The following is an 11,121-nucleotide window of genomic DNA, read 5'->3' on the forward strand; positions in this document are numbered from 1 at the left end:
GCCGAGGGTGACGCTGTCGCCGTCGCTGTCGCTGGCGCTGGCGCACTCCATTATTGACGAGGAGTATGACGCGTTCACCGCAGTCGCGTCTATTTGCTCTGTGGAAATACTAATTATGTATATATGGCGATGTATCTGCAGGCGGAAACCTCGACGGCGCGTGTCAGTGAAGAGGAAGAAAAGAAATGTCTATATAATAGTAGACTATTAGAAAGAATTTTTGAAATCGGCCCAGTAGATTTTGAGTTATAACAATACACGCTTATGCAATAAATATAAATCTTTCCTTTTTATAATTATTAGTATAAAATAATTTCAAAACTCCGTCTGTGTAAAATTTAAAAATAGTAGCCGATGTGTTATTCCAGACTATTTTATATATCTGTGAAAAATTTTATCAAGATCCATAAAGCTGTTCAGGCTAAATACTCTCAAACATCATCTAATACTTTCGCATTTATATCATTAAGGAATTTTATTGCTCCTGCTTTGAATTCCCATTGCCTATTTAAATAAACTGCACTATCGTATATTACAAATTCTTGGATTTGGGTTGGATTTTTTTGGTTTGGATGGATGGATGATAGATTTTGTAGCCTAAACTATAATGACTATTAAAAAATATAGCAGAAATAAGCTGCATTTTTATTATGACAATGTTTCAAGGTCATACAAAAGCGCAAGGTCAATAATATAATACTTACTGAAGGGGTCGATAGCATGGGGCGCTATAAGGTCTGGCTCCCCGGGCTCGCTCACCACTGACACAGAGGACGCACACGACGTCGTACGTGTGCGCTCCGGACTGGAACACATAATATTTACCATTAAAAGTATATATTACATACAAAAAGAAACTGACACTACTTTCTTAAACGAAAATCTAAATATATAATTGGTGTTCGCTCGGAAGACGCTGGCAACACTCGCATACGTCAGGACCGAAAAATAACCGCGACGAAGTAATCTTACAACACGCATACTTGTCTTATATTATTATAAACTCTGTAATATTGCCCAATAAAACATTTAAACTATCGAATGGCAACAATGAAATATTTATACATAACCGACAAAAAGAGCTTCATCTTTCAAGAACGTAACCTTCAAGTGTGAAATATTGAGAGAGGATGCAAAATTAAAATTGGTGTAATTTATAAAATCAAATTAAATACTTTACTTCTGCAATGACACATATTTCACTTGCGCCCGTGACTACATCCGGATGGAATTAAAAAAACAAAAGTAAGTAGCCTATGTGTTCTTCCAGACTATTCTCTACATGTATGCCAAATTTTGGCATCTGTTCAGCCTTTAGGCTAAAAACTCTAACAAACATCCATCCATATAAACTTTCGCATTTATAATCGTACTAACTGTTGCTCGCGTCTTCGTCCCCGTGAAATTAAAAAATAATTAAAAAATAAGAGACATAGCCTATGTTACTAACAGATAATTTACCTTTCGAATGGTGAAAGAATTTTTAAAAGTGGCCTTTTTTAAAAACTACTGTTTTTGAGTTATTTCAATACATACAAAAATACAAATATTTCCTCTTTATATATAGATGACAAATATTGACTATACTGACCGTATATAATGCTGGAGTTGGTTGAGGAGAGACTCCGTGGTGGTGACTGGCGGCGGCGGCGCGGCGCTGCGCTGCCGGCTCAGCAACGCAGCGCGCGCGTGGTCGAAACATAAACTGCAATATACAATAATTACATAAGTTATAATACTATAGCTTGGAAAAAGATAATGTCAATTTCAGTCACTTAAAATGCGAAAATTCAACTATGAATTCATCTTTTATGTGACTATATTTTGATTTACAATTAAACTGACAAAAGCCACTTTGAACCACAGAAGTATAATATAAGGTAACAAATAAACTAGTGACAACATATACTTAAAATAGCAAATTAACAGCTATAAAAATATCAGAGTTAAAGAAAAAACTTTGTAATATGTTGTTTCATTAAATCTGAATTATATATGGTACTAGCTTTCACCCGAGGCTCAAGTTTAAATAAAAAAAAATGAGTAGCCTAAGTGGTCTTCCATATTATCACCTACATCAATGTCAAATTTCATCAAAATCAGTTCTGATGTTTAGGCTACAAAATGTAACAAACATCCATCTAAACTCTCCCATACTTATTAGTAAAATTGTGATTTCTGCCTACCCTCTAAGGTGACAATTGTCTTATACTCACCCTGCATCCCTAGACTGTGTGTTAGCAGGTGGTATAGGAGCTGGCTTGTTGCATCGCTGTCCTCCAGCATAAGTATGGACACACTGTTTGTATGGAGCGCCTGGCTCATGTAAGATGTGCTTCGCACAATGCTGTCGACCACTTAGCACTGCGAGTTGGCAGACGTAGCCTCGATATGCACATGAACGAGACCGTGACATTATTTCTTTTTGTAACTGGAATTTATAAATAAGTATGAAGACTATTTTAACCAACAAAAAGGAGGAGGTTCTCAATTTGTATGTTTTTTCATGTAATGTGGAAAAAGAACAAGCTATCATCTGAACTAGCTGAAATAGTAAAGCGACAGCCATTCTATCTTAAATAGACAGAATATGGGCCATACAGCAAGAGGATACTTCCTCATATGACCCCTTCCTCCATTAAATCGGTACAATCTTTACCCTCCCATTCTTTCCACGTTAAAAGGGTAGGGAGGACTAATTTAGCATACTCCGCAGACAAAATGTGGAATTACTTCCACATTACCCCTGTCTTCTGTATGTGGTGTTTAACCAGTGGAGGTGGCCGTTTGTGCAAAAGATGGTATCGCAGGCTCTACCATTGTTGCTTGAATAGCCTACAAGTATCTGTATAATTAGAAGTTATATTAACTGATATATTTGATACTTACTTGAGCTCTCAATTTCTCCTCTTCCTGTTTCTTGATGGTATCATTGTCTGGTGGCTTAATGGATTTGACATTTGTTATTCTTATTGTAGAGGCAGCACCTCTACCCCGACTAAGCATTCTCGGTTTAGAATATTGTTGACCTTTATGAGTTTCTTGACTTGTCATCTTTGATATATCAAATGGTTTATCTGCAAAATAATAAAAAAAAACATTTACATATGTTTGATAACAATAATTCTGTGTACAACATATGTAAAGTTCCTTTTTATAATAAATACAGAATTTTTATTACATGCATAGATTGATATTTGCGAGCAAAAAAGTTAAGGGTATGTCCCACCACTGGCTGATAGTGGCTCAGATAGCTTAAAAGTGACACTATCTGATATTTCCATCACATATTTTATATGTTGCGATTGTTTTCTCACAATTTACAAGAATTATGAGAACCCTAAATCTCTAGGTCCTAAGGTCTTAGAAAAATTGTAACTTTTATTGCATGAGTCATTGAGTATACCTTATAATTATACATTTAAAAATATTATAATACGCCCCAATAGGCTTTTTAAATAGATTTTAGTACTTACTACATTTTTTTTGGTTTTTCGCGATGTTTAGTTTTTTTTATAAAATAAAAAGTACTGCTATTGTCTTACACCACTTAATTTTAAAAATTTATGTGTCAAAAAATCTACAAAATATAGAAAATGTTGTAACATATGGACAATGTTTTCAAAGGACATTATGCAATATTAAAAATAATTACTTACACAGTAATATTCATTAAAATAAAAGTTAATTTTTTATGTACTTACATTCACTAATTCTAAAATTATGACTTCCTGAATTTTTCATATTAGGCCCTATTAATGAAAACATTATCGCTCGTTAACTAATTATGGTTTTTTGTTTTGGATAATTTAGTTCCTTAAAAATATTTTAATCACTCTAGTAAATATTATACGTAGAAATAAATATTTAAGTACTATGTTTTTTAGATTTCTACTTCTACGCCTCAATTCGATTTCGACACCATACTCCACGTCTACTTGGAAACCGCGAAAAGCAAAATTATCGAATACCGTCCTTATTAACTATTAATCTTTTCAAACAAATATTTTCATTACGCAAATACATCAATTTTTATGAAAAAATTCAAATAAAATTTACAAAAGTGTTGTTGGCATCGATCTGCTTCTAATATATTATTTGACGAAAGAAAAAATGAAGTGTATTGTAAACAGTGGTGGGTCGGCCATTTGCACCGAGTGACAGAGTTTTTAGGTGCGTTATTTTAAAATGCTCTATTTGTTGCAAAAAGTGTATGAAATGTGATAAAAATATGTACAAAAGAATCAGAAGCCTTTGTTCTATAAAATTAGACATAGTGATACACTTATCCATACCTGTGCTTGTTGCAGATCACCATTCTGTCACCGGAGACCTCACTACGTTAACCACTAAGTTTTTCAATGGCGGCCGTTTGATTATACACACCAAGTTTACAAGTATAGTGATGTTATATTTTCATACATTTTTATAAGTGTTGTTAAAGAGATAAAACTTCAGTTATTATTTAGTCATAGTTAATGAACATTTTAATACAATTTAACTTAACTATGCCATTTCTTATATTGTAAAATCTTTCAAATGTTATCGTCGCCTGCATCCGTCCGCCGCTGTCATAGCGCTGTCTCTTTTGCACTCGGGCACATAAACGGATCTAAATTTTCCGTCGTGCTTCTTCGCGCGCAGTCATTGGAACATTCGTTCAATGGCTGGAGGACAAGAGAAATGGTATTTTACAAAAGAGCAACTACAGAATTCTCCAAGCAGAAGATGCGGTTTAGATGCAGATAAAGAACTTGCCTACCGGCAGCAGGCAGCGAACCTCATTCAGGATATGGGCCAACGGCTCCAAGTGTATCCTTTTCAATGTGGCGATTTCAGTGCAATGTTTTTGTCAAGTCATGTGCGTAAAACGTGTAAAACACGCTACTATTTAGTGTTTATTTTATATCAAAATAGTTGTAAATCTTCATTATAGTAATAGGAAAGTTTGTGTCGAGTGTTATTACGATGTGCGGTAGTGAAAAGTATGACGAAATATCTTAAAGTAATGATCGCTGTCATTACTTTCCCTCGGTTTGCTGGGATTTCCCGCCGCCTCGTGGGCTGGGATAAAGTTTTCATAAGGTAAGAGAGTATTCTTTACTTATGAATAGTTTGTTATCATTCGTAGTAATTAAGGTTAGAGCCGCGTGATGGCGTGATAGTTTTTTTAGGTCAGTGATCCTTGACAGCTGTGAACGCCTGCGCGTGTGACGTAGGGTCTGGCGATCGACCTGCCCCGCTAATTTTAACCGCCTTTTTCCTGTTAAATTTGCACGTCTTGATACACGTTGTTTTATCGTTTCCTGTTATTGACCCTAGAGAGATAGCGTTGTTATTAATTCATATATGTTGATGCAATTATCAATAGCAGTGTTGTTATAACGTCATTCGTAAAATAACTTCGTTCCACGTTACGTTTTTTAAACGACATATAAATTTTAGTCTTAACCTTCAAACCATGGCCTAATACAAGCTTATGTTTAGTTACCAATGTTATAAATAGTGAAAATGTTTGTAACAAAAAATTGTTAAAAGGTATGCAGTCATTTTGCATTATAGGTTTTTAGGAATGTTTAAATTGTTGTACTTCAATTCTGTGATATTTTTAATAATCATATTTAAAACAATTAACTTGTAGGACAATGTTATCTTTTTCTTGGAAAAACTTCAACAAAGTCCCTTACAATATTTCACAACATAACAATACATTCCATTAACAATAGAGGATTATATCTACCTGCCTGTACCTTTTTAAATGCACTCAAAATGAACAGTACAACTTGTAAATAAACCTGTTGATACGTTTTTGTAAGTGATTTTGAAGTAATATTGTTACCAAGAGAATTTGTTTGAACAAAAAATGATACACAATAAATAGTGATAACTTTCTCGACATAAATAAATATGTTGTTTCCATAAAACTGATGTGTCATTAACCTTGATTATAAAAAGAAGTATTGGACAAATATTATTTCTTAGCATGACATTGATTTTCCAGAATTTTGATTATCATATTATTGAATTTCATTTAATCTGTCAAGCCAAGGAGAAATATACATGACGGTTTGCAAACCAGTTGCATGTTATGGAATGGGTTAACCCTTATTATTGATTAGCTTAACTTCGTCCATGTGAAATTTAAAAAAATTGGCCTATGATACTCAGCAATATGTTAGCTTTTAATGTTGAAAGAATTTTTAAAATTAGCCTAGTAGTTTTTGAGAAATTACAATACATATAAAAATTCAAAAATACAAAACATTCCTCTTTATGATATTAATATAGATGACACATTTTGCAGTTTTAAATAGATTAGTACAACATTTTTTTGAATTAATAACCTGATTGGATCAACCAGTACCTTGGGTTCCTTTAAGTAGTGAGCCTATAATTACTCAAAGGCTGCCAATGCAGCTGTAGTTCCTCTGGTGTTACGGATGTCCATGGGCATTGTTGACCACCTCAGTGTTCCCACCACTCTTTGGCCCTTCTTTTATATAAAAAAATCTACCATTCTGTCCTCATCTTGCATGTGCTAAATCTAAATACCTATTATTGGTTTTAAATCTAAAATTCTCCTTAAACTTCCTTTATGATTCATGATTTGTCACAATGCACTAACAGTTACAGTAGACCTTGCCAGTTGACATTGGTATGTTATCGTGCAGTGATAAAACATGTTAGCGTAAAATTGTCGTATGAAGTCATGAAATATGCAATAAAAATATTTGTACTAAATGCGTAGTATTGCGATATCAAGATTGTAAAGTATTCGGTAGCACAATAGTGTTACAAATAGGTGTTTAAAATGTAACGAACAAGCATGAATATGCAGATGACAGGATTATTTGAGTTCCCATCTTGTATGCTTATTAGGATATCATATAAAACATTGCATTTGATGTTATGTATTAATCATACTTTTTACTTAATACTAATATTATAAATGCGAAAATTTAGATGGATGGATGTTTGTTAGAGTTTAAAAGCCTAAACGGTTTAACGGATTTTGATGAAATTTTGTATAGATGTAGACAGCCTGGAAGGACACAGGCTACTTACTTTTGTTTTTTTTAATCCACGCGGACGGAGTCGCAGGCAAAAGCTAGTATAGCCTATATAGTCTGTTAAACAACATTGTAAATATAAAATTAATTTGCTACAAATTATATATGTTTACTCAGAAGTACCGTAACAAGAGGAAAATACAAGGAAATAAATTAATATCAATTTAATACCATGAGTCACTAACAGCTGTGAGTCAAATGGTTCATTTGCGTTGTATTTTAGAGCGCGAAAAATAACGCGGAAAAGCTCAATGACTAATGTCTTATCATGAGTGACTTTGTTTGACTTTTTGTAGGTTTGTTTTGCATTGACTTGTTGACATTCTCTTTTTAAGAATATTCAAAGTGTGGTGCAATTATTAATGCAGCTTTACTTGTTGGGTTCGTGACCTGACTTACAACTGGAAGTTCTTGTTTAGTTAGATTTTTATTAAATAGGATGCTGTGTTCTGTCTATATGTTTTAAAGTACAAAAATTTATTAATGCTTAACTATATTGGATAGGACAGATTTTTACATTTAAAGTAGTGCTTTATTATACTTTTTAATATGTGGTATGCATGAAAAATTAACCCAATATTTTTCATTGTTGCAAATAACTGGATGGGGCAAAGTGTCTGTTATTTTGTTCACAAGAATATTGACTGTCATTGTAAAGTACGGTCAAAGACGTTAAAAAAATATATAGACTCATTTAACAAAATTTTTACCCGGTACTTAGTCTGAAAGGTACTATTTCAGTAGAAACTAAGTTGATTCAAAAATGTTTCATGATAATATCAAGCTATGTTACGTCACGATGAACCGAAACACGACGAACAATAGTGAAAGCCGGCTAAACGGGACACGTACGGTTGTACCGCTTTTTTGCACGCGGCCGCAAAAAAACTTTTTACATGCAAAACGACGAGCTAGGTCAGATGAATCGACTCTTTCATCGTAAAAATACCACGACCTTATAACCTTAATAAGATAGGTAGTAACTTTAGTTTACCTTTGGGTTATGGTTTCATAAATTTTGCCAATGTCAGTACTTGAATTTTATTGTTTTTAAAATAGTTTTCCTTTGTGAACTATGTTCTGTGGGTGGAGTTTTTGTTCTATTGTGTAATGCAGTTGAGTTACTTAAATTTTGTTAAATTACAGTTATACATTTTAGACACAGAGTGAATTTAGTCCATGGTTATATATATCACATCTTGATACAGTAATTGTTACTGTTTTTAGGTCAATATTCTTGATAATCAATGTCCTTCAAACTGAAATACAGGTTTGCATTATGACTATTGTGTAACACATATTTGTCTAAATTGATGATTTTTTTTTTAATGATTTCTTTCACTAAAATGACAGAATTTGAACTCTTGACTATGACTTAGAATAGGTGTTCTTGACAATGTAAAGGCCCACTTTTGCGGGAAATAATAATTAAATTACACCCTGCCATTGTTTTATACGCAAAATATTTTAAAAATATAACCATATAATCTTACTAGATATTATCTTGGTAAGTTTTTGTTAAATTATGCTATTATCTTAACCATGGGAATGTCTATAAAGTTTAACTAATACCCATATTAAAATGAATAAGTAAATTATACAAAATGCACTTGATTTAACATTGTTTCTAGAAATAAATGTAATTTGTTATTCTAATACGATAGGTGTTACGTTTTACGCACATGAACTAGTTCACTTGGCCTGTATTTAGAAGAGAAAATGTACCTTTTGTATGTATATTTTTGTGATGTATCTGTGTCAGAAAAATCTATTTCCTTAACAGCTATTTTACAGTTCACAATTATGCATCAACACGGCTATTGTGTATATGCATCGCTTCTATGCGTTCCACTCGTTTACACAGTTCCACAGGAACGCAATCGCCGCGGCGGCTCTCTTCCTCGCCGCAAAGGTAACTGTTAATATACTAAAAAAATATTTTCATTTACATTTATTAACTAGTTATTGTGATTTTATAAACATATGTCTATATTTTAGGTGGAGGAACAACCACGAAAATTAGAATATGTAATAAAGGTAGCACATGTCTGCCTTCACCGGGGTGAGGGAGTGAATGCCCTCACTTCGGAACAGTATCAAGAACAGGTAAATTAAATAGTTCATGTTTTACATTTGATTAGTAATAGGTTGGGTATATAACAGCACTGGTTGTTACAGGCGCAGGACCTGGTATTCAACGAGAACGTACTCCTACAGACGTTAGGTTTCGATGTCGCGATCGACCATCCGCACACGCACGTCGTACGCACGTGTCACCTTGTCAAAGGTGAGACAAGCGTCCGCATGCGTTGCGAGTTGATCGTCAAATGACCCGATCAGCACGTTTCGTTACACGCTGGCGATGCGTTCCCCCCAATCTATGGCGACGATGCGGCGCGTTCCGATTTACGTATGGATAAGCGTACGGCCGGTCTAATTTTATATGCGGTGGTCGTTTTGAGATGGTTTGAGTTACCCTTTTACGATAGGAATTTGTTTGTCTTCCATAATGCTGTAATTTTTTTAATAATTCGTATTAGCACATGAGGCTGCACTTTCAACGAGTTTAAAAGTGCAATTCTAAGTGCTTATTTTTTTTTGTGGGAATGTATAAGAGTATGAACATATTTTTTTAACAACACTGAAGTCAAACAAACGTTCGTAATAAGAGGTGGCAAAACCGTTTCTCAAATACCGCTTAGACTTGCCGCGTGCGATCCGAATAAAATTAAAATGATGAGATCCACAAGGGGCATAGTGTCACCCATTTACCAGCAGCTAGAGGTATGTGACAACTGACTGGAAATAAATATTTGTGTGTCCACCCTCCACCTCTCACGCACATCAACGCAACCCCTTTTCAACCCCTAGTAGGTTATAGTTGCGGCTACAAGTCTATTTATTCATTTTATCATCTTTTGTAATCATCAACTGTATTAATTTTGAATAGTCTTATATTTTTAATTCAATTATTTTCGTCATATACAGGGTGTATGAAGACCATATCCAATGAAAGACATACTTAAAATATAGTCCATTTACGCTTATTCATACTTGATTATTTTATAATAATAAATGTTTTAAAATAACTATATTTTAAAAAAATCTCATTTTTTCAAACAGAATTTATAGTCTTTCGTTGTACAGTTATTTCAGTCACCTGTATATTAAGTATTTATTAGTTTTTTTTTTTGAATAGACTTATTTCCATAACTATACATTTTAATATTATTTTAATCCTGCATGATATATACCAGAAACATTAGTTATGCGAATAATATGTTACATGTCATTTACCATAGCGTATGTCGTATATTTTTCATATTTTTATTTAAGTGTCATTTAAGCATCCTAATCATATCGCTTTATTGTTTTTTATTTCAAATTAATTCATTAAAATTGAAAAGTGTAAATTTGTCAATTTCAGCGCCAAAGGACTTAGCGCAGACGTCATATTTCATGGCGTCGAACAGTCTGCATTTAACGACGATGTGTTTGCAGTACAGGCCGACGGTTGTTGCCTGTTTTTGCATACATTTGGCCTCGAAATGGAGCAATTGGTCGGTGAGTCAAGATTCAAGTTGAATTTACATAAGTCTCTTTAGAGATAATGCTTACCCCATTCTTATATCAATATCTCCTGTATAGTACGCTATAGTAGTACGCTAATAAAAATTTTACTTATGTTATAAATGCGAAAGTTTGGATGGATGAATGGATGTTTGTTAGAGTTTATAGCGTAAACAGGAGAATGAATCTTGATGAAATTTGGTATAGATGTAGAGGGTGGTCTCAGGCGAAAGCTAGTATCTAGATATGTCAAAAAAATTATATCTAGTACCATACAAAAGTAATTCAAACTGTAGCAAATCTTCAATTTCTGTCCCTGTGGTATTTAAATGAAATGTAACATAGTAAAATGCTAGATTTTTTTTATATCAGATACCTCAATCGCACGAAGGCCGGCACTGGTTCTCGTACGTGGACCGCAGCGTGACCACGGAGTTGCTGGAGCGGCTCACGGCGGAGTTCCTGCACATCTTCGACAAGT

General features: G+C 33.7%; 2 protein-coding genes across 2 annotated transcripts in view; one reads left to right on the plus strand and one right to left on the minus strand.

Moving 5' to 3' along the window:
* LOC106101793 (KAT8 regulatory NSL complex subunit 2) overlaps positions 1 to 4,384 on the minus strand; it is a 6,791-nt gene extending 2,407 nt beyond the window's left edge. The window contains exons 1-6 of the mRNA XM_013281129.1: positions 4,296 to 4,384; positions 2,890 to 3,077; positions 2,217 to 2,431; positions 1,592 to 1,705; positions 705 to 805; positions 3 to 98 (exon numbers count right to left, since the gene is read on the minus strand). Of these exons, the coding sequence (XP_013136583.1) occupies positions 3 to 98; positions 705 to 805; positions 1,592 to 1,705; positions 2,217 to 2,431; positions 2,890 to 3,054 (691 nt within the window). The 5' untranslated portion in view covers positions 3,055 to 3,077; positions 4,296 to 4,384. The remainder of the gene's footprint in view (positions 1 to 2; positions 99 to 704; positions 806 to 1,591; positions 1,706 to 2,216; positions 2,432 to 2,889; positions 3,078 to 4,295) is intronic.
* Positions 4,385 to 4,650: 266 nt separating this feature from the next.
* Positions 4,651 to 11,121, plus strand: part of LOC106101794 (cyclin-T1) — a 12,561-nt gene continuing 6,090 nt past the window's right edge. Inside the window, exons 1-6 of the mRNA XM_013281130.1 lie at positions 4,651 to 4,812; positions 8,865 to 8,982; positions 9,069 to 9,176; positions 9,249 to 9,357; positions 10,498 to 10,634; positions 11,013 to 11,119. Of these exons, the coding sequence (XP_013136584.1) occupies positions 4,664 to 4,812; positions 8,865 to 8,982; positions 9,069 to 9,176; positions 9,249 to 9,357; positions 10,498 to 10,634; positions 11,013 to 11,119 (728 nt within the window). The 5' untranslated portion in view covers positions 4,651 to 4,663. The remainder of the gene's footprint in view (positions 4,813 to 8,864; positions 8,983 to 9,068; positions 9,177 to 9,248; positions 9,358 to 10,497; positions 10,635 to 11,012; positions 11,120 to 11,121) is intronic.

The sequence above is a fragment of the Papilio polytes genome, unplaced genomic scaffold (assembly GCF_000836215.1).
Source record: "Papilio polytes unplaced genomic scaffold, Ppol_1.0 DF823935.1, whole genome shotgun sequence".
Taxonomy (NCBI): Eukaryota; Metazoa; Arthropoda; class Insecta; order Lepidoptera; family Papilionidae; genus Papilio; species Papilio polytes.